The following is a 27,470-nucleotide window of genomic DNA, read 5'->3' as shown; positions in this document are numbered from 1 at the left end:
AGCAGCTTGCCTGAAATAGATTATAAAAGTCTGGTGTCCCCAACTCTCATGAAGAACACAGATTCCATCTTCCATGTTGGACCCAAAGGCCCCTTTCATTTCTTGGGCTTGGCTTTTGTAGGTGGGGGCGCATTTTTGAGCCATAGAAATGGACCCAAGCCACCTCTTAAAGACACATACGGACATACATAAAATACCATGCGAACCACCGTAAAATGCAACATTAAGTATCATTTTTGTCATGATGTAAACATGTATTCAGTGGTTTATAGTTGAGAAGCTTGCAAATATAAAAAAGGAAGAGCAGGGCATATAAAATTGCTCATTGTGTCCTTGGCAATAGATCATCAGCTCCTTTAGCGCCAGACCTCCGTCTTACATCCTGTGAATTCAGTCACAGACGTGTAACCAACCATCACATCCAAAAGACCATCCCTGCCTTCAAGGAGCTCACAATCTTTGGCAGAACTGACATGTCGTAATAATGACTGTATCAGAGTATGGAAAGATCTGTGCGATGACACAGAAGGGCGGTCTTCTTGCCAGACCTTGGAGGGATGAGTGGTCAGGGATGTAGCCCCTGAATACACAGGAGTTTGCCATAGAAGGATTTGGTCCTTCATTTTTTTTAATGTTTATGTTTGAGAGAGAGAGGAAAGCACAAGCAGGGGAGGGGCAGCGAGAGAGGGAGACAGAGGGTCTGAAGTGGGCCCTGCACTGAAAGCAGAGAGCCCGACGTGGGGCTCGAACCCACAAACTGTGAGATCACGACCTGAGCCGAAGTCAGACACTCGGCCTGCTGAGCCACCCGGGTGCCCCTGTCCTTCATTTCTGGGAACTTCACTGGACCATCAGGCTTGATCTCTGTTCTCTCTGGTAGCTGATCATCACCTGTTAAGGATCTAGCAAAATCATATAGATGGCTCCCTGACTACCCATCTCCATGAAAACCTTGGTTGTTGTCAAGCGTCAGAACTGTTGACGCGTTTACTGTGTGCAGGACAAGGCCAAGTTTCCACATCTCCCAGGGAATTCAGTCATCTGGCCAAGGTGTCGTAGCAGAGGCCGTGGTGGAGCCCGGGTACGACTGAGTCCTGACCTGGCTCCGACCACCGCAGGGCCCTGCTCACCACTCTCCCAACATGCTCTCCTTTTTCTCCTATTCTTAGCACCTGTGGTGGAGGGTGGACCTTACCAAGAGCAGCTTTTCTCCCTGGAAGGGAAGGCAAGGGGGGCTGTTGGCGCTGAGGTCTGCCAGCAGGGGGAGACAGACTGCCCAGGGGCCGGCATTAGAGCTCAGTGCCTTGTTTCCCGTGGGAATCACAGAGGCTTGGAGTGGCTCTGTCCTTTCCCTCCTCACTTGATCAACACGAAAAGAGCAAAATCAATCACCAGGGAGGGATAGTCCCTTGATGAAATGACAAAGGGAAAAATTGGCCTCTTTCTGTTTGATGAAACTCTTTAAATACAGAGAACAAACTGAGGGGGGGGGGGGGGGGGGGGGGCAGGGGGAAACGGGTGACGGGCATTGAGGAGGGCACTTGTTGGGTTGAGCATTGGGTGTCGTAGGTAAGCGATGAACCACGGGAATCTACCCCCGAAACCAAGAGCACACTGTATACAGTGTGTGTTAGCTAACTTGACGATAAATTATATATATAATAATTAATTTATATATATTAATTTAATATATATAATATGTACAATTAATATATAATAATAAGTTAATATATGTAATATATAATATGTACATATAATTCTTTGTAACATTCGTAACACATATATGTTTGTGTATGTGTCGTAACATATACATGTGATGCGATTCAAACATGTTTCCCCCTCACGACTTCTTAGGTAGCAGTGCCTTTTCCCTGCTGGGTGGGAACATGTTGCAATAGTTGTAGGTTTGTGGACGGCCACACTTGGCTCACTTAGCCGTTGTAGCATTTTCATGGTGCTAGATCTATCTGTGCTGCAGGAACTCTCGGGTTTGGAGGTCTTCGGGGGAAAGATGCTTTCCTTTTCCTGCACATTTGGCCTCAGAAGTGTTGCTGCATAAAAGGAGCCTTACGACACAGTCTCTGTCGGAGGCCGCTGCGTCTCTGACACTTTCCGGAAGGCCTGGCCAGCTTGCGGTGCAGCAAACAGGGCACCGTTCCTGTCGTGATACAGCATTATGCACTGGTTCGCAGCTTTTAAGCCTCAGCACAGGAAAAGCCATCCTGCCTTCTCCACGTCGTATCGTCTGCCAGAAAGCGCAAGGCTTTCCTCCCGGTGACTCTCGCTCAGCTCACCCTTTTCCCCTCTTGTCTCTCCTCAGCGATCCCAGTCTGCGTTCTCACTCACCAGAGAAGATGCCCCGAGGACCCCTTCGCTGGAGGCTCTGTCAAGGCCGCCCAGGGGCCAGGACCAGCCACCGAGGGAGGAGGCGGCCTTGCCCATCTGGAAGAGCGTGGACAGGCTGGACGACACAGGTAACTGTTTTAAGCAGCATCTGGTTGGTCTGTGGGTCTCCGAAGTGCTGTCTGGGGGCTTCTTGGCTGTTGAGTGGCCCCCCTCCATCAGCCCGAGTCGGTGTGTGCCCCCTTGGGGCCACTGAGCCACCAAGTCACGAGGCCTCTAGCCCGGTACACGCTTGTAATGTGGTCGTGTTCCCCACTGGGCAGGTTCCTGCTGAGACCCACGGGCCAGCGGGGGGCTCCTGGGCCAGTGCCCTATGGTCCTTGGCTGCACAGTCTCACTCCAGCCTCCTGTTCCACGTGGGCCAGGAGAATATGTCTCAGGCAGGCCAGAAAGGCTAATCCCACCTGGCAGGGCATTTTAGCGTTCAGAAGGATTTGGGTCCCAGCGTGGGTTGGTTTGAAGAGAGTCCTTTCTAAAACCTGACATACTAGTTGGGGTAGCACTCTCTACTGTCCCAAAGGAACCAAACATTTAGGCGGCTCAACACAATAGTTTAATTTCTCACCACACACCGGTGCAGTGCCTTGAACGGGCCTTCACAGGCCAGAGGCAGCTCCTGCTTTGTGGCTCTGCTGTGCCCTGTGGCCTCTGACTCTTCCGCCGGGTCCTTCACCTCGGCCAGCAGTTAGAGGAAGGGAGAATGGAGAAGTCAGTGCACCTGCTCCCTACCCGCCTCAGCAGGGAAATGGCCCAATGGCCCGCACCACTTTCACTCCCAGACCGCAGGCCAGGACTGGTCACACAGCCCCACGTTGATGCAGAGGGCCTGGCAGACACAGTCCTGGCGTCGCAAACACATTCCGGCCACACAGCTGGGCCGTGAGAGGGGCTTTCGTGGCCAGCTGTCATCCCCACCACACCTGAGAACGGCATGCTCCCCATTCTTCCTGCTCCTGCTTCTGGAAGGCCCTGTCTCTACATAGAGCCCTTGAACTCACCTCTCCAGAGACCCGACATCCACAACACGCGGTCCCTTGTAAACCTGTCAAGTCACGTAACCCTTCCCAATGAGGAGGCTCGAAGTAGCCTGTCGCTTTCCCAGAGTGGCACCTCAGGAGGCCATGAGGGGGTTGGAACCACGTGGGTAACGGCCGAGGGCCATGGAGCGGCCTGGCCAGGCCACCTCGGTCTCCCCGGCCCGTGACTGACTGTCCACGTCAAGATGCTCACTCCACCCTGGCACAGGCCTGTTCTTTCCTCACCTAGATACACGTAATGAGAGCTAGGACCACTGTCCTCACAGGAAGAAACCACAAAAGGATTCTCAGCTCCCAGTATATGTCAGCTCTGCACTCCCCTTTTCTGAACAACACCACAAAACTTCACAGCAAAACATTCGTCTTAGAAATATGCTTTTAAAGATGGTGCTATCATTGCTGCTCTCTAAGGGAAAAGACTGAACTAACAGCTACTGAGGCAAATTCCGATGTGCCATGTTCTCCCAGGGCAAAGAATGGCCAATGCAGTGTTTACTACAGTCGTTCTAAAACTTTTTTCCAAACAGGTCACTTGCATGCGTCCCATGTAGTAGAACCCATCGGGAGAACCTGCAGGGATTCGGTGAAACACATGAAATGGTCTTTCTTTATGTATATGGTTTGGGGTTTTGTTTTGTAATTGCATTCTTCCATTTAAATTTTTTTTTAATGTTTATTTTTGAGAGGGAGAGAGACGGAGTGTGAGCGAGGGAGGGGCAGAGAGAGAGAGAGAGAGAGGGGAGACAGAATCTGAAGCAGGCTCCAGGCCCGGAACTGTCAGCCCAGAGCCTGACGCGGGGCTCGAACTCACAAACTGAAGTCGGATGCTCAACCGACTGAGCCACCCAGGCGCCCCACATTCTTCCAATTTAAATGAGCTTTACTTTCCCTTCCTCCTGCTGTTCATTCATTCAGATTCTTTCTTGTTTTCTCTCGTTAGCTCCCACCAGAGACTGAAAGTCCCCACAGAGAAGGGACTGTAAAAGTTCCACAAGGCATGTGAGGATGTCATATAATAGATGGTCAATAAACAATAATAACTAACTTTTAAAAATACTCTACAACGTACAGGGTTCATCTGCAGGCACTATTTTATTCATTCCTCCAGGGTCATTATCTTGTGAGGGGCAGTGAGGGTGAACGAGTTTGAGATCCCACAGCTAGTGTGGCTAAACCCAAACATCGTGGCCCCAGCTTGCAGGCTCTTTCAACCACTGCATGATAATAAGTGCGTCCCAACTCCATAAAAGCAAACCAATAAACAACAGCAGCGACAAAGAGCCTTTCAGAATCCATACTTAACACACTGATACATTTAGAAGAGATTATAAAAACGTCTGACAAACACTCCAATTCATGCAATAGTTCCCTGCTGAATTATGAGCATTCCAAATAAATTTGGAAAGGATTTTAATTTTCAATTTCAATTAAAATTTTAATTTTTTTTTACCTAATTTTCTGTAAAATAAAGCACCCATATTATAATTCACCAGTTGTATATAAACAAAATTTAGGGGTGCCCAGGTAGCTCAGTCGGTTAAGCGTCCGACTTCAGCTCAGGGCATGATCTCATGGTTCATGAGTTCGAGCCCCGTGTGGGGCTTTGTGCTGACAGCTTGGAGCCTGGAGCCTGCTTCGGATTCTGTGTCTCCCTCTCTCTCTGCCCCTCCTCTGCTCGTGCGCTCTTTATCTCTCTCTCTCTCTCTCTCTCTCTCTCTCTCTCTCAAAAATAAACATTAAAAATTTTTAAATATATATATAATTTAGTTCAACAATATCACACACAAAAGATTTCATACTCAAAAGCTCCATGCATCCCTCAGGATGGAGATTTAAAATTACAAACATATAAAGCCCTTGTGCAGAAAACTGCAGGGTGTTTTGAGGATTGCTTGGCCTTGCTAAGGTCTCCAGGCCAACCCCAGAGGTGCTGAGGGATGTCTGATATGTTTAGCAGGAAGCAGATCATACCCAGGGCCCTTGCCCCATGTCAGCGGAGCAGAAATGGAGACCAGCGGAGACCCAGAGGTGGAGAGCATCTTAGGTTAATGTCCACTGGGCTATTTTCAGCACTTCTGTGTATGCCTCAGGGGAAAGGTCGCTTCCAGAGCCTGCTAATTCACGGTCAGGGTCAGCCGTAGGGACGCCGTGGGCTGAGTAAACAAAGCAGATCCACTTGGGGCCTTGGCAGGGCCGACCGCAGTCCGTGGATGTCTCCCAAAACACACCTTCCCCTTACAGACCTTGGCTGCGTGCACAGCATGTGCTCGGTGCTGGGACATTGCAATCAGGGGACAGCACCTGCTCTTGAGCCGTTGTCTGCACCGTTGTGAAAGAGGATGTGGAAAGAGGAGAGAACAGAGGGACGCAGGGTCCCCGGTGCATATTCCCGGAGGACTGAGAGCATGTGGTATTGGAGCCCAGGCGCGGCCTTGAGCTGTTCCAGCCAGGAAGCTAGACAGCGAGGTTTCCATCGGGTCAGGCATCCAGGGAGCCGGCTCTGTTTTTGCGGAGATAGAAGTCGGTCAACTTCTAGCTTCCGCAGAGGCCCGTGGTAGATGGGACCGTAAAAGGCGGAAGAGAGGAGCCAGCGGCGGGCTGAATCCCTGCCCGCCCTGGGGTGGGTGTTGAAGGCAGATGCGTGACCGTGACCGCGGAGAAAACACAGTCCGCCCTGGAGCCAGGCAGGAGCAGCCTTCTCAGGGCCTTTCTCTTTTTGGCTCCCTCCCGCGGCCCCAGACAGCCTCGCATCGAGAGTTCGGCCTCGTCCCTGCAGCCTGTGGGTGTCCGTGCTCACTAACAAGTAGTCTTTACCAGCCCAGGACAGGTTCCAGAAATGCTCAGGGACTGGAGGTAGAGTGGCAAAGAAGACACAAGCTGTGGTCAGGGTGGCGGCGGGCCAGGAGTGATGGGGGTGGACGGCCAAGGAAATAAGCTGTAGTGTAGTTTAAGGGTTTAAAAGTGAAAGCTTCCTGGAAGAGCCCAGAGAGCAGAGGGGCCAGTCTGCCCAGGAAGCAGCCGGTGAGTTGGGCCTCCAAAGACCACCCAGAAGGCAGACAGGGTGACCGATTGTAAGGCCCCAGGGCCACACCTCTCCCCTCGGGGTGAATGCTCCCCGCGGCCAAGGCGGAGTCTGCTTTGCATCGTGGGGGTGTCTCTGTTTGCAGACTGTAATGTGAAGACTTGAGGACCTGTGGTTTATTTGGAGGTGAGCCCAGGAGACACAGAGAGGGGAGGGGACAGGTGACAGGAAGGGAAGGCAGGCAAATGACTCATTAAACAGGATGGCAGTTCGTCCCCGCTGGGGAGCTCTTAAGAGCCAGCATAGAATACTGTCCTGCGCAACAGGCAGGGGAGTGGGGAGACTTATCCACCGGCTTCCCCTGTCATTCATTGAGGGCTGCGTCCAGGGGGCTGGGATCGCCCCCCGCCCCTGGGGCAGCCCAGCAGTCTCTGGTAAACAGAGCACACCTCAGGCAAAGAATCACAAGTGCTGGCAGTTGGGAGCCCAGAGGATATATATACCCTGAAATGATCCACAACGTCTGCTGCAGAGAAAATCAATATTGCCACTTACTGGCCATTCGTAGCCTCACTGAGAGAGAGCCCGGGCATTTCTGGAGAAACCCAGGTGGGCTCTTTGGTCCCTGCCTTCCACACCAGCTGACTGATGCTATTGGGATGTGGCATTGGGAAAGTGCCAGCAAAATAGAGACCCTTTTTCCCAGAAGACCTCCATTACCACCACGGCAGGTGGAGCCCATAACAGGTAAATGGTAATAACACCCTCACTGGCCTCTCTTGTGAATGTTTCCATGGCCAATGAGAGCAGTGTTGCTGTGGTCCGGAATAGCAATTATGGGGTAGATGCATACATATACACATGTATGGAGTTCGTGGTGCTGCCCTGTGACGTCAGATAAAAATAATGATAGTATAAGCCCATTCAACAGGTAGAAGATAAAAAAAGGCTGAGGGATAGCGGATAGTACGATCGATGCTTTACACAGGATGTCTCGTAATAATCCTCTGACCGCCACGGAGGGCACACTGTCTCCATTTTCAGGTCAGGGAACTGGCACAGGAGGTGCTCTCTGACCAAGGTCACCTGCCAGGAATCCCAGTAACTGGGGCTCAGCCCTGGATCTGCCTGAACCCACAGTCCCTGTTCTTCACCCTGCCCTAAAGCAGCCCAGGTATGGGCGAGGGGAAGAGTGCTATTATGGCCGTCCCCTGCTCTGAACAGGCACATGTAACACCCTTGATGGGTGTCCTCTCATTTAAACCCCACACCCCACCAGGGGGGTATTAGCTGTACCAAGGCTGAGAGGCTCTCAGAGCTTTCTGCCCAGGCCCCCTGACTCCACAGCGTCTGCTCTCCCCTCTGCACAAGCTGGCTGTGGGGCAGAGCAGGCTGGAGAGGTCAGAGATGCAGCCCCAGCCTCGGGGCCTTGTCCTGGGGCGGGGGGGGGGGGGGGGGGGGGGGGGGGGGCCGGGGGGGGGGGGTCGGGGAAGACGGGAGGGCGTGGTCATGCGCGTGATCTACCGGAACACGGATGGGGTCATGGAATGAGCCCGACAGGCTATCACACCAGGAGGACTCGGGGAAAGAGGAGGCCACATCTGGGCAGGGGGAGAAGCAAGTGCTCTAGGAAAAGGGGGGCCTAGGACGTGAGGCCTTTGAGGGGTCACCAGAGCTCTGCCACATGGAGATGTGCGGAGGGACCCCAAAGATAGCAGAACCAGCCAGAGAAAGGCAGGACCCAGGCCCTCAGGCTTCTGGGAGGGCTGTACTCCAATCAGCCGCCACCGGGCTCAGAATGTAGAAGGCCTGTGTTCTGACTCCCAGAGAAAAAAGGGAACTCAGGTGTCCTGCCAGCCTGGGCGGCTAAATTAGAACTGGGTCTCTGAGCTGAGAAGAATGTCCAGCCAACATCTGAATGCCCTTCAGGCTGTAGTTCTAAAGCAGGGTCCTGGCCAGGGCAGTCCTCTGTGGACAACACCATGAAATACTGATAACCTTCATTTCATTACATGAGACAGTAATCATCTAATGGGTAAAAATGAATCTGTGTTTTAAGTGGCATGTGACAGGACTCTGCCCCCATGTCCCAGCACAGCAGCGCTGTGGCCCTGTAGGCCTCAAGCCCAGGAGCTGGTGTCCACACACAAGTTAGTCCCCAAAGCCCCAGGATCCTCATCACCCAACCTCCAGGGAGTCCTGTAAGGCTCCTCATAAAGGAAACAGCTTCTGGTGGCAGTTGCTGTGCCCAAGGCCGGTGAGCTCTGCCAGGTACTCAGGGCTGAGAAGGACCGTGTACATGGTCCCCAGGCACATGGGCAGGACACGTTGTCCTTTTAGGCTTTGGCAAAAATAAGACAAGGCAACTTTCACCCCCTGGCGTGCAGATCAACCCTCGGGGCCCCAGTCAGCAGCCATCACAGATGCTCTGAGCAAAACTGAGCCTAGCTGAGGGCCAATCCAGACCATGACCCTGAACTGAGGACCTCTCCAGCCTCACAGCTGACCAAGGGTTTCCACAGCACAGGCTGTAAGGCAGGGCTGCTTTGGCCTTGGGTAGAGAGGCCCCTCATCCCGACTCGGCCCGTTACGGGCTCTGGGACCTTTGACAAGTTACGTAGCCTTGCCTACCTTTGTTCCCCCATCTGCAAGGTAGGATTGGGGATACCAACCGCTTTCTCCCTCAGATCCTCTTCAGAATGGGGCACGTGCCCTGAGTTGAAGAGAAACGTACATGCGGAACAGGAACAAACCCTCACTCCTCCACGACCCACACGGAACGCTTCTGGGGCCAGATGTGTGGGGTTTTTCCATATCAACCAACTCGCTGACCACAGCCGAGTATCCTGCAACTCCATGCTGACCCTGTCTCCCTGGAGTGAGCCCCAGATCCCGCAGCCAAGGGCTCAGGACTGCGTGACTTCGGATACCAATCGCAAGTCCCAAGTTGTCACTCGCATTTTGACCAGCCAGCTATACTCAGGGTTCCCACCACCTCCTCCCGAGGTGCAGTAGTTTGCTGGAACGGCTCGGCTCACAGAACTCGGGGAAGTACTTATGTCCGTAATAAAGGACACAGATGAACAAGCAGATGAAGACGTACATAGGGTGAGGCCCTGGAGGGTCCTGAGCACCGAGGAGCTGGGGTGTGCCACTCTCTAGGCACATGGACGTGCCGACCGGGAAGCTCTCAGAACCCCCTACTTCGGGGACTTTTATGGAGGCCTCATTCTGTAGGCACAATCAATTATCAACTCATTTTCCAGCCCTTCTTCCTTCTCTGGAGTGTGGGGGTGGGGCCGAGAGCCCTAAGTTTCTACTCATGGCTTGGCCTTTCTGGTGTTCAGTCCCATCCTGGAGTCCCCCAGAGTCACCTCCTTAGCATAAAAGATGCTCCCAGAACCCAGGAAATTCCAAGGGATTTAATTTAGGAGCCCTGTGTCAGGAACTAGGGCCAGAGACCAAATGTTAGCAGGAACCTGGACAGAGTCTGGAGTGTGTGTGTGTGTGCATGCCTTTATCTTCTTTCATATATGCCTTCTCACAAGGCTGTGATTGGTGAGATCTGTCCAAGTGCCAAGGGCAGGCAGGGTGTGTTAACCTCGAGGGAGGCCAGGGAGGGTGATGGAATCATCTCCCATCCAACCAGGGGAAACCATGGCCCAAGGGCAAAAGGCCAGACCCGGGGTTGCCAACAGTAGCTCTCCCTTCACCTCTTCTGTGCCCAGCCGGCCTAGGGGAGGAGGGGGGGCCATTCTGAGGAGGCCGAGGTGACCAACTACCCAGGTATATGTGCAATGGAAGCCTGATCTCTGAGTTTCTCCCCATCTGTGGAGACTGGGGCCTCGAGGGACTTCCTGGGGACCTTCAGCTCTGCTAAAGGGGCGTGGCCTCGTGGACTTCCTAGAGTCCGCCGATCCAAGGACCCCCACAAGCCGGTCGTGGGGAAGAGACAGCAGCCTCACCTTGCTGTCAGGTGATAACAGCCCTCTCTGGTTTCTCTCCTCCCACCCGCAGACCTGGCCGCGGTTTTGCAGAGCCCCGACGGGAACTGGGTGGCCCTGAAAGATGGCGCTCTGCCGCCCACCCGCCTGCTGGCCAAGCCCAAGAGTGGCACGTTCCAGGCCCTGGAGGCAGTCTCCCGCGTGACATCTGCCTACGAGGAGATGGGCTCCGAAAGTGAGGAGGACTTTGACTGGAGTGAGGCCTTGAGCACGCTGTGCCCGCGGCCCCCAGGCCTGCCCAGGAGCCCCCAGCCTCAGCCCACACAGGCCCAGGGTTCGGACCAAGGCCCCTCGGCCACCTCCGCCTCCTCCGGGCTCTCTCCCAACCCCGAGGCCATGTGCTCCGACTCAGAGACGTCCTCTGCGGGCTCCTCCCGGGAAGCTGGGCGCCGGGCCAGACTGTCCTGGTTGCAGAGGAAGGCCCCCAGGGACCCCGCCGCGGAGAAGATACGCCTGCAGGGAGAGCTGGACGTGAACTTCAACCCCCAGGCAGCCAGCAGGGAGACCTCGGACAGCAGCGAGCCCGAGGAGATGCCCCAGGCTGCGGACCGGAAGGCCAGGAGGTGGAGAAGGGCCCGTGTGGGCTCAGAGGAGCCGAGCGAGGAGTTGTCTTCTCCCAATGCCCATTGCCAGGGGCTGGATGCACATCAGGTAATAAAACGAGCTGCCTGCAGGTGCATGTACACGCTTCTCAGCAAGAGGTGCCCTTCTGCCAGCATGACTGGTGCCGAGAGGGCTGGGTTTAGAATTCACAGACCCAGATTCTCACCTTGGTTTGCTGGGAGGTAGCTGAGTGGCCCAGACAGCTCGCGTCACCTCTCTGGGGTTCCACGACCTCCTCTCTGGAGACGAGCGCCGACAGGTCAAAGTGGGTTTGCAGTGTTGCCCCCAGACCATCAGCGTCAGCACCACCTGGGAACAAGTTAGAAATGCAAATTCTCAGGCGCCGCCCCACCCAAAAACCCTGGGGATGTGGCGCGGCATCTGCTGGAACCAGCTCTCCTGGTGAGTCTGCTGGACCGAAGCGTGAGGGCCGCTGGCTTAGGGTTAAAGGTATGGGGTCTAGAGTGAGGCTGCCTGGCTTCAAATCCGGCTGTGTGGCCTTGGGCGAGGGTTCAGTTCCTTCCTCTGTAAATGTAGATGATTTTACCAGCCTTTTCAAAGAATGGTTCTGATGCACGAAAAAGGTGAGGTTTATAAGGAACCGAGCTCTGTCCTAGACAGAGGGCTCAGTAAATATTATTCCAGTATGATAGCTCAGGCCACAGTTTGCTCACATTCTGTGATTCTTTCGTCCACCTCACACCCCCTCTACATGTCTTCAGTGGCCTTGCCAACATGAATTAGTTCATGAGCCTCCTTTGAGACTCTGTGATGAAAGTTACGGACTCTCTACCTGGAAAAATGCACCCGTACACACACGCACTCACGCACCTGACACACACACAAATATACACACACATACACATACACACAGGCATGCACTCGAATGTCATTTTACGTACAACGTCAGGTAGTTCGTGCACCCCCAACCAGATTAATTCTGTATTCTCCAAAGACACCCTGCTCGCTCGCAACTCTGTGCTGGGATCACGCTGTGCCCTTGCCCCTCCCTTGCCTCTTCCCGGCGAAGCGCGACGCGGCCAACTGAACGTGGAACTTTGTGGAGCCCGCTCTCATCTCAATATTTTCTAAACTGAAAAGCGACACAGGTGGCCCGGAGAATTGAAATGACTTCATGAAAACAATGGGTTGCATTTGAAACTGAGAGTCTAATGGAAGAATCTAGTTAGGTTGCCCCTGCCTTCTGTAGGCTCACATTACTGTCGGGTTGACCTTTTACACTCCTAGAGAAAGCACACCCACTTCTGGAACCTCACTGCTTTGCCAGTAGCCCTTAGCCACCGTGCTCTGCATTCCTAGTTTCCGTCTAACCAAAAGCAGACGCTGAGTCAAGGATTTGGATGCAGGTTTAGGTGGGAGGAGATCCCAGGAACCCCAAGAGTGAGCCAGGGTGGCGAGAAAGGCCTGTTAAGGCTGACTACTGAGGCTGTGCTCTCCAGCAGGGACCCACTGAGAAGCCACATGGGACACGCCTCCCCCCTGAGGACAGGAGCATTAGTCACAGTCTCCCGTCTCCCATTGGTAGAGAGTGGCCCCACCCAGGAGAGAATTAACTCGAGACACAAGCAGTTTCTGGAGAAATCCTGCAGGCAGAGACACCCGGGTCTGAGGTGGGAAACTATCAGTAGCCAGAAACTATCCCTCACGACTTCAGGCAACTCAGGCACCTCCAGCGGATACAGGCTGGGACGTCACCAGTGGCTCCGACAGTGCCCTCTTGGGAATGCATCAGCCAGATCCCTGCTCTTGAGAGACCCCATGGTGAAGATCATTGGGGACTCAGAGGCCCTCAGGTCACAGAATCTGGCAGCGGTCCTGCCTGAGCTGCTACTGTATCCCCTAGAAAACATCCTTTCTTTGCTCCAAGGTCTCATTTGCTCCTCTGTAACACCAGACCATTATTATCTAGCTCAAGTGGAGACTGTCCTACAGAGACTTTGGGTGACTTACCTGAAGGGATGTTCTTGAGGGCAGTCGGCCTGACTCACAGGCAGGTATCAAATGCCTCATATCCACAACAGCTGGATGCATGAAGCTTCCTATTTATTCTGAAGTGGCTTGAAAGTTGTCTTCCGGTGGCAATATTTGCAAGGCATTGATAGAAGGCAGGACTGGCAGAAGAGCGCTTGGGACCAGCGTCGCTTCTGCCTCCCTGCAGTGTCCTCTCCTCCCCAGTAGGTGGCAGTGGTGTTGCACCAACAGAGACTTCAAAACTGGCCCTGCTAGCTCTCCCTCTTAGTTTACTAGGGCAAGTCTCTCTTCTGTCTTCTCAAAAACAAAACTAAATAAAAATAAAAATAAACACACACACACACACACACACACACATCTCCAATACTGAGGGATGCATCATTTTTTTAGAAAAGTATGAAATCTTTTGTATATATGCGTGAACATATATATACGTGTATATATATGTATAGTATTTTTAACTACATGCTTTTTATGCAAATTTATATTTAATATAAATAAATATATATTTTATATGGTTAGATATATTTCATAAGGTTAGATCTTATATGTGTGTGTACATATATATATACATGTATATATATGTGTAGTTATTTTTAACTGCATGCTTTTTAACTATGCAAATTTATATTTACTTTTTTTTTTTTTAATTTTCTTTAACGTTTATTTATTTTTGAGACAGAGAGAGACAGAGCATGAACGGGGGAGGGCCAGAGAGAGGGAGACACAGAATCCGAAACAGGCTCCAGGCTCTGAGCTGTCAGCACAGAGCCTGACGTGGGGCTTGAACTCACGGACCGCGAGATCATGACCTGAGCCGAAGTCGGCCGCTTAACCGACTGAGCCACCCAGGCGCCCCTGCAAATTTATATTTAATATAAATAAATGAATGTAGTGTAAAAAAGTTGTGAACGTACAAATACAGTCCCCCTTGACCACAATCTAAATCCCGGCCACGTCCCCCAGAATAACTGCAGTTGTGTTTGTGCATTCATACACATAGAGTACGTTTAGAAATACAGTTCTGGGGGCACCTGGGTGGCTCAGTCGGTTGAGCGTCTGACTTTGGCTCGGGTCATGATCTCGCAGTTTGTGAGTTCGAACCCCGCATCAGGCTCTGTGCTATCAGCACAGAGCCTGGAACCTGCTTCACATTCTGTGTCTCCCCGTCTCTCTCGGTCCCTCCCCTGCTCATGCTCTGTCTCTCTCTGTCTCTCAGTAAATAAACATTAAAAAAAAATTTTTTTTAAGAAATACAGTTCTGGAAAGCAATCTGTATTTTAGCAAAACGGGCCTTTACTCTCCATATTCTCCCGCCACCTGCTATTCACAGTGATAGAAATGTCAGCGCACATCTCCACGCAGGGCCTGCGGAAGATTGCCTCCAGGTGGTCCCTGGAGAGGGGGCGGAGCATGGGAGAGGGAACAGTGTGTTCAGGGTGCAAGCAGGAAGGGTGCACTTCCGGTAGAGAATTTTAAAACAATAATAAGTTCAACAAAAGTCAGCCTTTTTGTTGTCACTTGCACCATGCCGGGACAATTCTGAGTAGCGTAACTTACGGTTAGGCCTTCAGTGGCTCTACTCTTTGCTTTTCTGGATGATACGTGGTAAGATCTGACCTTATTTTTCTTCAAATGAAGCATTTGTCACCAAATCATTATTAAATAATTCATCCTTTATCTGCTGGCCTCAGGTGTCCCCTTTAACATATATGAACCTTCTTTTATTTCCACGAGCCTGGTCTCCTTATGCTCTATTTTCTTCACTGACGCAGAAGTCCATTCATGTACAGATACAACTTTATTTTCACTGTAATAACATCATAACGTACTTTGCTATCCGGTAGATGATCTTCCCTTCGTGGTGGTTTTTGCCGAGGATCTTTTATAAAGTGTCTCAACTTGTCTCAGGCCTTTACTCACATAAGTGATTTTTCACAATCTTCTCTTCCAGTTGAAGAAAATTTTAAGTTTTGATTGGATTGCTCCAAATGCATTTATCTATTTGGAAAAAATGTATGTCTGCGTAATACTGAGGCTCCCCATCCAACGGTGTCCTCCTTGTCTCTATTCATTTACTTTCTGTCAAGTTTTAGAGATTTTTTTTCAAAGCTCTCCTCTTTTTGTGAAGAAGCTTTTAATTATGTACATTTTATTGACATTGTGGTTGAGATCTCTTTTTAAATTTTTTTTTTAATGTTTATTTTTGAGAGATAGAGAGACACAGTGTGAGCGGGGAAGGGACAGAGAGAGAGGGAGACACAGAATCCGAAGCAGGATCCAGGCTCTGAGCTGTCAGCACAGAGCCCGACGCGGGGCTCAAACCCACGAACCGTGAGATCATGACCTGAGCCGAAGTCGGACGCTCAACCGACCGAGCCACTCAGGTGCCCCTAAGATCTCTTTTATCCATTCCCTGTTCTGAATTCTGACGGTGTATAGAACACTATTGACTCTATGTTTGTAATTTTATAACTCAGCCCTAATAGATTCTTAGTCCTAATAGTGTTTCTCATGGTTCTTTTAGCGACTCCTGGTAGATGATCATCTTGTCCACAAGGAAGGACATTTTTGTGGTTTTTTCCATGACTTACACTTATTTCTCTTGCTCGTATTATGGCCCGGCGACAATCGTGTGCTATACTACGAAGGAGTAGTGACACCCAGCATTTGGTGTCTATCTTGCTGCGGTCCTTAACCATCTGCTTTCAGTGGCAACTCATCTATGCTTAGTAGAGCATGGTTAAGTAAGTTACCTCCTGTACCTTTAGTAGATATTCCAAGATAGAGAAGCATCTGTCTGTTCCTGGCTCCCTCAATGATTTAAATCAGGAATGTGAGTTTTATCAACTGCTTTCTGCCATCCCTTGAAATGATCCTATAGTTTTTCTCCTGTTGATGTTTGTAAGTCCCATTAATAGAGTGCTTAATTCTGAAACATCTTTTCATTTGCTGCGTAAATCTTACTGGATCCTGGTTCCTTTGTACAAAAACTGGTTTCTGGTCGCAGGTTTCCATTTTCATGCCTCCTTGTTCAGCTTTGCTGTCAAGTTGTACTAAGGACTATGACAAAGACTCTCTGTTGTTTACTATTTTCTAGAACGCTTTATATGACTTGACAATTTTCTGAAAGTTTGGAAGAATCACCTATAAAGCTGTCCAGGTCTGCCCACAGCTTTAAAAGTGAACTTTATACGTGAAATATTTTATGTATTAGAATCTGTAGAAAATATATATTAGAAATATATCAGAAGACAAGAAAGTAAAATGAAAAAATTAATATAAAAGCAAAACAAAAAAACCTTGAGATCAATTAATAAAATGATAATCTGGCTCATATACATATATATATATATATATATATATTCATTATATATAATGTAATATATACTGTGTGTATATATGCGTGTATATATAATGGATTTCCCTCAAGTCAGCTTTGTTAGCATCCCGTAGGCAATGTAGTGTACCCATCGTCAAACTTTTGCAAGTAAATTATCATTCCCAACGTGATTCTCTTTTCAATCAAAATGAAGAGGTAATCAGAAGAGTAGATAACTTTCTGGTTGGTTTTGCTTTGTTTTTTACTCTTTGTTTTAGTCTTACAGCATTGTGAACAATAAATATGGCTTATGTGATTTTGCTGTTGGGATTTCCTTTGTGGCCCGGTCCATGGCCAGTTTTCATGACTGTTTCATTTGTGTGTTTGAAAAGAACACATATTATCTGTCTGTTGAGGAGAAACACCATGTACACAGGCACAATGTTGTGTACGTCAGCAAGATAGACAAGGCAGTGCCTCAGAAGCTCATGTTCCTTTGCCTTCCTGTCCGTCAGGCTTCATTCCCCTAACTCCCCACTCTTTTCTACTGTCGTCTTCATGCTTCTGTGGTTTTCTTACTTTCTGTCTCTTCGGACTCTGGCGACTCCCTGGAAGACACACCAGCGGGTACTGGAGGCTCCACCCCCTGCTGGACCCCTGCCGTCGCCAGCCCTGATCAGCAGGTAGAGCCGTTGAGGGCAGAAGTCCTGTCCCACATTCTCTAACTGCACCCCCAGCCTCCAGTCTCACCTCACACATAACGTAGCACATGGAGTCGCTCTGTCATCTGTTACCATAGACTGCTGAGCACATTCTCTGACCTCTGGAACCCCAACCCCTGATGTCCACGGATGGGATGAAATCCATGCGGCTGGATCACTTGCCCTCCAAAGCCCTGCAACAGGTATTTCACCATCTCTAGCCTTGGAGTGAATAGACGCCTGAAGACATCCTAATTTTTCCTTTATGTGTAACGATTTTCTCTTCTCTTAGACGTTTGTTTGGTTCGCCGTTATCTTTAAAGAGCAAACAGTTTGCCAGAACGGTAGTGTCTACTCATTTCATGCTGTTGCACATAATACAAAGACCTTTTTTCCTACACACTTAAGTATTGTTCCAACTCTAGTGTTTTCTTCTGCCATTTTGATTCTTACTTCTTCCAGCTCACCTGTAATTCTTATGCTGAATCTTGATTCTCTATCTTCCATGTCTGCAGCCCTCTCTTATTGTTTTCCCCTTCTCTTATTGATCTTTTTCTCAGCCTCTAGAATACCTTCCCAAGTTTGTCCTCCCCATCACTCATTTGTGTTCCCAGGGTTAATTCAGCTATTACCATTGTCAGATATGAGTTCTAATCCTGCTGCCATGCCTGCAGTCTTTCGGGATTCTTTTGCATCAGCAGTCTCCCCATTTTATCTCATGCTACTGCCTTGCCTTTTAGTCTGGGTGCTTAGCCCTCATAACTTTCTATACCTCTTCACTGAGACTGTATTATTATGCCCTGATGAAAATGCAAAACCACCATCAGACATTGTGCCCTACTTGTTAGTGAAATTTACGTGATGCCTCTGAGCTAGCTTTTGTTTCCTTTGCTCTGCAGTATTTTTCCATAAGTTCCATGTTAACGTGTTTCTGTTAGTCATCGCTAAATGAGAATAATGCTGTCTCCACTGCATTGTTTACCAGTATCTAACATGCTCAAACCATTTCCCCTCTGCTAGCTTAAGATACAAGCTTTCTCCTACTCGCATTGTCTTGCTTTATGTTTCTTTGGACAAATGGCTAAGAACCTACAATATGTATATGTATGTTGAATGAATGAACGAATGAATGAATGGAAAAGAACAAAAATCATTCTATGTTTCTACATGGTTTTATAGTCTCTGCCCCTGGTGCTTTATATTTCATGACCATACCTCCTAGGAGGCAACATGGTACCATGGTGAGCTCTTTCCTCCGCCCACTTGAATGTTTGAAGAAGATACTTCCTAAGTAGCTATAAAACAAGGAGGAAGTAAAAGGACTAGGAGTAGGGCTTATCTCTGGATGTTTCAAATGGCCAATACCACAACAGCTTGGATAACGTGCTTTTGTTTGTCTGGTGTTGTGTTGTGTTGTGTTGTGTTTTGTTTTGTTTTGTTTTGTTTTGTTTTATTGTGAGCATTTATCTTATACTCTGAACCAGGAGGAAGTACTCTTTGGTAGGAGGGCAACCAATTATCCTGACCACTGAGGAGAGGGAGAGAGTGGACAGGCCTCCGCAAACATTTTTTTTTCTCTCCAGTTCATTTCCCTGGGCTTTGTACTTAGTGAAAATTGTTCCCATCCATTTACCAGTAATGAGCCGACTTCCATTCCTTTTTCGTTACGTAAGTTTTCACCTTTATCTGCATCTTCCCACACAGTTCTGGTGGAAAATTTGGAGAAGCTGTAGAATGATGTTTGCCAGATGCCATTTTAAAATGGAAACCTGCTAGTTAATTTTTCATTGATTGAGACGTCAGGATTGCAGGGGCTGCTGTTTTCAGTTTCCTCTGAGGTTTCACGTTTTGTTGTACTCATTAGTGAACCTTGTTTCCTTGGGAGAAATCTGCCCCCTTGTCTAGCGTGCTAGGTCCCAGTTATTCTCAAAAGACATTTTAAGAATCTCGCCACATTGAGAAGCTAGTAATCCTTTATAACTAAGAATCTGTAAATATTCCTTTATTTTTGCGTGTTTATGCCTTGCTACGGAGAGAATTTAAAGTGATTTCTATAAATGTAAACAGAAGAGAATAAAATGAAAATATAAGAAAAGTAGGACAAAGGGGAAATCAGGATAGGAAAAATAAATGAAGCTAGGAGTCATGTTAGTTCCCAATACGGATGCAGTGAGGTTCCTAATCATAGGCTAACAGTACCAAAAATTTGGCTCTGAGCTTTCCAGAAGACAATAGGAAGAGAATGATGCGAGCAGCTTGCTGAGTCAGGGAAACCATATTAGAACAGTAAATCCATTCCTTAAAGCGGGCTGCTCCTGGAGCTGAGATCCATGAGAAATTTATCCCATGGGTCCTCTTCGAGAGAAGGCAGGATGTATCACCCTTTGCTATAAATGCCTCCAAACAAGCACACACATTGGAGGCTGCTCCTCACAGTGTCCCTCAGCGTGAACCAGTATATCACCGAGGGCACAGTTCCATCAAGTCAGTCTATCAGGGGCCAAATACACCAACCTCTGCTGGTCCAGGTTGTTTGGGATTCAGTTCGGGATATGTGGAGGAGTGGATGGCTGCCCCCGCCCCAAGCCCTGGTTCGTGAGCGTTGTTAAGTTCCGAATTCAAGGGGGTGCTCTCTGACAAGTGCTAGCAAGACCCACGGGTATTGGGGGTAGTGTGACGCCCCCCGCATCCCGAGAACACCGAGGCACCCAACAGGTGCACCTCCCTCTGAGGTGTGCCAAGAGAATATCCCCCAAGCAGGCCCTTCAGTCTACTCCAGTTGAATTTGAATTGCCTCTAGTACACAGACCAAAGGGTGGTAATCCCCACACCCTGCCCCCAATTCTTCACCTCCAATTGTCTTTTTTTTAATATTTTATTTATTTTTTTAAAGCAGGCTCCACACCCGATGTGGGGCTCAAACTCAACGCCACGATCAAGAGTCGCACGCTCTACCAACCGAGCCAGCCAGGCGCCCCTTCGCCATTGATTTTCAGACTTTTTTAGGCATGGAACTTTGCCTGAAATGCAAACTTAAGGAGAAGACAATATATAATATAACTGAAAGCAGAACAGCTCTGAGACAGGGCTGGCCTCTGCCCTTGTCCCTTACTCCCACCTACACAACAGCCTAAGCAAAAACAAATAATAACCTGGAAACAGTTCCGAATGGGGGTGACCAATACCCCCCTTCAACAGGAGCAAAATCTTCAGTATCTGGCAAATGATTCCCCTTGAACATGAGGACTGCTGGGTGTGCCCTCCAAGGTAACCTCCCTGCAGAGAACAGGTCTAGAAAACAAGGAGAGACACTTGCTGAATAATGGTGATTCTTAAATATGTTTGTGTCATAGGCCCTATTGAGAACCTGATGAACACAGACGCCTCTCCCCAGTGTGTGTTACATGGGGCAGCGGAGGGCTAAAGGGGGTGGGGGGCGGTGGCGCATAAACACAGTCACTCAAAGGTTTACATCCAATGTCAAGGAGTTTGGGGGGCAGGAGCTTCCCTGAGGCTCCACAGACTCTGGGTGAGAAGTCCTGCTGTGGAGGATTTTTAATCAGGAGTCATTAGATGCTAAGAATCATCCACCAAAAATGATGACGTTAGGTTTGCAATAAGTTAAAATGTAGTCTTTATTTGGGGCAGATATTAAATACCAGGGCTACTTATGAGTTAAGACCTTTACTTCTTTGTGGCAATCCAACCATGCTAACTCCGCAAGGAAAATGTTGGCCTCTCTATTCCAAATGGCTTGGACCTGAACCTAGCTCACTCAACATCATTAGCAAGTCTTAGAAACCAGTGAAAAGAAGGGGATCTGGAACATACCTCAGTCCCCGTACCCCAATCCCTGCCCTGAATGTCCTCACTTTTAGGAGACTCTTCCTAACCATTCTGACTCTCGTGCTGGCATTAAGGTCCAAGTCTAAATGGCCATCAGAATCCAAAGGTCACAGAACTTAGAGTCTCCCTTCAATTGCAATGGAGAGTCAGAGAAAAAAAAAAAAAAAAAGATGAAATCCACTGTTAATGATGCTTTATTCCTAACAGATTTCTCTACAAAGCAATAGACCAATTGTGGTCAGTATGAAAAAATACACAAATGATTGTGTCTCAAATGCCCGTCCCTCGAGTAAATACTGACCCGAGAAGCCCAGGCGAGTGATTTTCTAGCTGTTTTATATGGAACTGCCATCATTCTGGCCCTTTCAACAAACAGCATGGTCTAATTCCGTCAGAGAGGAGATTATAAAGAGAGGGAACACAGACGAGCAGAAGAGCCCATCAGTCAGGGAATGATTTTCTGTTCTGGGAGAGGGAGATGTGCCCCAGATTAGATTCAGGTTTTGTTCATTTGGTTTTTTGTTTTTGTTTTTTAATTTTTTTAATGTTTATTTTTAAGAGAGAGACAGAGAGTGAGAGGGTGGAAGGGCAGAGAGAGAGAGGGAGACACAGAATCTGAAGCAGGATCCAGGCTCCGAGCTGTCAGCACAGAGCCCGACGCGGGGCTCGAACCCACCAACCCACCATCAGGAGATCATGACCTGAACCAAAGTCAGATGCTTAACCGACTGAGCCACCCAGGCGCCCCTTGTTCGTTCGTTTTTAAATCAATTTTATAATATGAAAGACTCAGAAAACAGCCTGGGATCCATACAGGACAACGGACCTGTAATTGTAAAAACTAAAATTAAGGCTTTTGGATCAGTATGTAGGTGCTAAGTTTTCACAACCTCCTTCACCAAATGCATCCGCAGCAGCTGGGGCCGGCATCTGCCTTCCATACAGTTCCACCGGCCAAACCCAGGTCCTTCCATGTGAAGGGGTTCTCACAGAGGCAGGAAGAAATAGATGATCGTATTCAATTTGATAAGATTCCAGGTGATGTGTTCCCATTTTAACCATGATAGTTGGCCAGGGATTTGGTGTGTAGCTGTGTGACTGTTCTTATCACACCAGTTACAAGAAAAATAAGTGCCTTGATCACCAGGGCACAGCCTGTGAGCAAAACTGGTTTTAGGTTAGTGGCAGTACATCGAGAGAGGACAGACCTCTGCCTTAAGGCACCAGAGACGGAAATCGTCCGAGTCCTCAGAAGAAACAGGCCGACGGTAGAGCCAGCCAGCGCTGAGACTCATTCTCTCTTCTCCGGCTTCTGGAACAACTCTGCCAGGGCATCTGCAAGGAAAAGTACGTGCATTCGCCACGCATGGTAGTCCCAGGGCGGGTGCACCTGTAAGCCAGGCCCCTTCTCTGAAGTTCACTGAAATACCTAAAAGCAAGCCGCAGAACTGCTTTTTTAGGTCAGGTTCAGTATTTTTCATCAGCAGGAACAGAGAGAACCACGAGAACCCGGGATATAGTCAACGAAGGCTGATACCTAACATGTGAAAGTAATCCTTTAGCCGGGTTTTTTTCAAAGGTGGAGAAAATGCTAAGCCTCCCACCTCTCCCTCAAATGACCTGGCAGATGAAAGACGGGCTTTGTGAAAAAGCGTTCCTGGGACCGGGGTTGCTCAGTCTAGAAGACATTGACATTGCTTCCCTTCAAACATGTGGAGAATTTTGATAAGGACGATGGAGAGGCGTAATAGGAGAAAAACTGCTTTAAATTAAAGCAGGCAGGATTTCAGGGTGCATAAAGACAGATCACAAGGGTGAGTGGAGGTAAGAACACTTTATCCTCTAAGGAAATCTGAAGGTAGGCATCTCCAGAAAGCTTCCAGAGAAAGTATCTTCTCCCCCATTTACACTTGTGCTTCATGAAAGAGATTAAATCCTTTGCCTGTCGGGTTCTGTCCCTATTCTGTGGTTCTGCCGTCTTTCTCTAATGAGCGTGGCTTCATCCGGAGCATCTGGCCTTGTCTTGGAAAAATGGCAAGAGCGTGGCCTTCAGGGTCAGGCTGTCTGGTCACATGACCTCCGACAGCCTGCTCAACCTCAGGGCCCTCGTGGATACGCAGGGAATCGTCAGGACACGTGAGTGAGACCCCGCGTGTCCTGTGCCCAGCTCCCTGCTCACCCACGCTAACGTGCACAGCCACAGCTGTCCAGTTCCGGCCCCCGACTCTCACATCCCCATCACTTTCTTACTTAGCCGGGGTCTCCGGGTTCCACGTGCTAAATTGAAGTGTGCAAGGAAAAGGTGGCCTTGTGTCCTTCTGTAACTGCCTTAGCCTTCCTTCTCTGCCTCCCCACGCTGCATAGCCAACGACGTAAACTAGCCAATCCAAGGACACCTTGCCTCTTGTGATTGCTCTCTTTAAAACTGTCTTTCCTGGGGCCCCTGGGTGGCTCAGTTGGTTAAGCGTCCAACTCTTGATTTCAACTCAGGTCATGATCTCACAGTTCATGAGATCAAGCCCCTTACCAGGCTCTGCACTGAGCATGGAGCCTACTTGGGATTCTCTCTCTCTCTCTCTCTCTCTCTCTCTCTGCCCCTCCTCCACTCTCTAAATAAATAAATAAATAAACAAATAAATAAATAAAATGGTCTTTCCTCTTCTAGGTAGATAATCAGTCCTCCAAACCCTCCACTCTCTCCACTTTTGCCATCTTGGGGCACCTGTGGGGGAGCTTCTGTGTCCTTGTGGCTGTATGGCCATCTTAGAGTTCAGCAGGGTCCTCTGGGTCCTTGCATGTCTCTTCAGTGAGGGGGTCCCTGTTCACGAAGTCATTCCCACCCCGCTGGCGTCCTAAGGCTTGAGAACCGGTGGTCTGTTCCCTGTGTGCCTGGTCAGAACCCAGTATCTCTCCCTCGGGCCGCCCCCCCTCCCCCGTGGCCGTCACCGTCATCACCCTTGGGACCCGGCTGTCCAGCCCCAAGTCAGCCGCTTCCTTCCCACCTGAGCAAACGCTACTAAGCTCACCTTCCGGCACCACCAATGATCTTCTGCCAGCCGGCTCCTGGATGCTCTCTGCACCACACAGGAGCCCGGGGAGACCAGGAGCCCCTTCAGGTCCCTCTGAGGCCCTTCCTCTGGGTCTGATTCAACCCTGGCACAGCAGCCCCAAATTAATACGGTCCAAAGGGTGAGAGGCCACAGGCAGCCTGTGAGGCTCCTTCTCCCTGGCCCCCAACTGAGGAGCAAGCAAAATCCAGCGTTTGAACTTTAGGGAACTTGAGTCTCTAGAAGCCTCTTCTCTCTTTCCATAAAATCTGGCTTTCTACATTATCACCATGTCAAAGAGGCGGTGGAGTGAGCTGATCCATGATCCTTCCATTCTGGATCTACACTCTTCTCCCCTGGGTAAAATGCTTAGGCTTGGCTAAGAAAAAGGAGGTGCGAAGGAGTGTTGTTTTAATGGCAACTGAAAAACATTAGTTTCTTATTTTCAAAGTAATGTCATCCCATTATACATACCAATGCCGACCTATAAAGTGGAGTGGGCGGGATTGAGAAAAAGCACCAGTGGAAGGCAATTATGATTTTTAACTGATTCTATAAAATGTCTTATGCCCAGATACGCATATTGCTATGTTATCCAGCTTGCCCTTCAGGAATTCCATTCTATGATTATTTTATTTTTCGAGTCGCCAAAGTTTCTTAGAATTCTCCACTGTCTTCATAATGCTCCTGGTAATCTGTTTGAGTCACCGTCCAACATTTTCATTTTCAAGGTCCCTTTGAGGTACAAGAATATAGTCTTCAGGCTGGACATTCTGCAGCCCTTCTCATCTTCTCTAAACCTTCTGTCCAGGTTCCCAACAGACTCTGGAAACCGACTACACTTCTCCCCCTTCCTTTGATTTCAACTGGAAGTTTGTTATTTCATATTCGAGTAACGTGTATCTGTCTACTGTTGTCTTATCAGGAAGTAGGATTATTTATTCTTTTCCTTGTTTCTTAGTCTTTTGGGGCCATGGATGCCAGTGAAAATCCGATGAAGGCCGGTAACCCTCTCCCTAGAAAATTGTGCATGGAAACTGAAGTGTGAAAACAGTATCAGGGATCCCCAGAGGCCAACCACAGACCCGTGTTAGCCGAGACCTCCAACTTAACATCTATTGTTCCAGCTCTCATGGAGACTGACATTAAAATCAATACATGGGGGAAACCTGTAAGTTTATAACAGAGCAGGGATGATTCGATCCTTTGTAGACTGAAAACACAGACCCATTTTTCTTTAGAGATGTAACTATTTGTTGACGCACTTAATATTACGTAAATATTACAGGGCCAAATATTACTTAAGTTAGTTTTGAAGCTCTCGTGGCTTTTGATAATGATGCTTTCATCTACGTTCATGGTACTACATCTCCTGATGTCAGATCCCTGTGCGTACGACTACAGTGTTTATTGAACTCTGGGACCATCGTGTATCATTAATACAATTCTCAACACTCAAATAACACTGGACATATATCCCGATAATCTCTAGGACTTTATCCTTTAAGATTCTACTCAGCTATCACCGATTCCTCTTTCTTTCCTGACAACATCCATCCGACGAACTAGGCGAGGGCTCCCCCTGAGTCTCATCAAATGCTCACGTGTGTGTGTGGTACCCCATGTGTCAAGATGACGTCCCTCCACCACCAGAGAATTTCCCCAGAGTGGCATGGTTTTCACTCCCACCTGTGGGCTCCAGTGGCCAGCACGGGCCCAGCACATAGTAGGCATTCGGAATGCGTTTGCTGAATGTAGACTGAATCACCATTGACCAAGTCTTCAAAGGTTCCGGTGAGGTAAAGACATAAGCCAAAGCTAAAGAAAAGCAAACTGAAGTTAAGACGAATTGCTATGTGTGTTAAATCTGTTGAGTGAGCTGAAAAGAGGTTGCTGGATGTGGATTTGTGGCCAGTTGCTGACTTCCAGGCTAGTGTGGTATACACCACAAGGCAGCAGCGAAACTCTCTGGTAGACAAGCTCAGCTCCTTGGGCTCATCCTTCACCCTCTGCAGTCTGACCCAGGCCCATTTTCTCCTCCCTCCCAACCCCCGCCCCCCCACTCTCCCATTTCTGAGCCTTAGTCCTCCAGCTACACCAAGCAATCTCATGCTCCCTGGGTCTTACTGGCCCTGCTGCTTCCTCATCAAGAATGTCTGACCCGACATCTGCATATTAAAATTTTCCTCATCTTTCAAGAACCTACCCAGAGGCCATTCTCCCCATTGAGCTTCCCTGTATCCCCAGACAAAAGAATTCCTCCTTCTCAAGCACGCTGGGAGTACTGGTCACCTCCCATGAGGCCAGTTCATCACGGATTCTTGCTCAGGACCAGAAAAACAATCATTTCCAGTGGACTTTGTTTCTTTTATCGATCCAGTCAGGGGCTCTTTATTTTCCTTTCTATGTCATCCGTTTGCTCCTACTCCCCTTTATATAGACTGCTGCCTTTAGCATCCGTCCAGTTACAACTGTGTCAAGTAAATTTGATGTGCAAACGTCACAAAGAATGAAAGAATCTGTCACACGTTTTTTTTAGCAGAACAGGACGGTCCCAATTCTTGCTATAATATGGTATATGATGAAGCCCTTCCTGTTGAATGGCCAACTGAATGAAAATACCATATTTCCTTGTGTCCTTATAAATGCATTATTTACTGATCAGATTCTTTAGTCTGAGGAAATTCACCTTGAGGCACTATCATCTGAAGACTCTTGGGCTGAGCTTTTACTCATACAGGCAACTTACCATCATCGTTAGCTCTGAAGAGCCGCTCTCCTCTTTGAATTCATCCTCTGAGTCATCTCATCGTCATGAAATGTTGTTCTCTGTCACTTTCCTTCTCTTTGCAGTTATGAAAAATTTTGAATTCTCAACTGTATGCAGTGAGCTAAAAGCAGAGTCAAAACGCCGATGATTTATTTCGTTACTGAATCATCCTTCCAGGCAATTCCATTCTTCTGTTGTATTATTTTGGTGTCTGTTAGCATAATTGGGCATAATTGATGAGTAATGATGGAAGATAATTCCCAGGACGATGAAAGAGCAAAATATTTCGAAAGATAGGAAAAAGAAGATCACAAAGATCCCGTCATGTACCATAGATTGATGAAAGGGTCCAACGAACCCACGTAGTGATTACAAAATAGAATGAGTCTTATTTTATTTTTTAAAAAATCAGTAAATTTTCTCTTTGTTCTTAAGAAAGCCTTCAAGAAAGAATAAAAACAATAAAACGTCAAGCCTTATAAATAGACAGAGCAACTCAAAGAGGAATTAAAGAACTGAAGTCTGGTCTAATGGACCCCAATGGTTTGCTGAGGGTTATCTTGTTAAAATTCCATGCACATCTGTCCACCTTAAGGCCAAGGCCAGAGGGAGAGTCACAGTCTCCATGTCTTCAGGGATCTACTCCCAGAAGCAGCTTAGGAGATACCCACCAAGTGGACAGTAGGAGCCAAAGGTATCATTATTAAGCTGGGACTGTAATTA

At 48.6% G+C, this 27,470-nt stretch overlaps 1 protein-coding gene across 1 annotated transcript in view; it reads left to right on the top strand.

The window, feature by feature from the left end:
- MYRIP (myosin VIIA and Rab interacting protein) overlaps window positions 1-27,470 on the top strand; it is a 317,497-nt gene that overhangs the window by 239,887 nt on the left and 50,140 nt on the right. Inside the window, 2 exon segments of the mRNA XM_049628960.1 lie at window positions 2,321-2,474; window positions 10,480-11,117. Coding sequence (XP_049484917.1) covers window positions 2,321-2,474; window positions 10,480-11,117 — 792 coding nt within the window.

The sequence above is a fragment of the Panthera uncia genome, chromosome C2, assembly GCF_023721935.1.
Source record: "Panthera uncia isolate 11264 chromosome C2, Puncia_PCG_1.0, whole genome shotgun sequence".
NCBI classification, from domain to species: Eukaryota; Metazoa; Chordata; class Mammalia; order Carnivora; family Felidae; genus Panthera; species Panthera uncia.
This window is presented reverse-complemented; position numbering and strand designations above follow the sequence as displayed.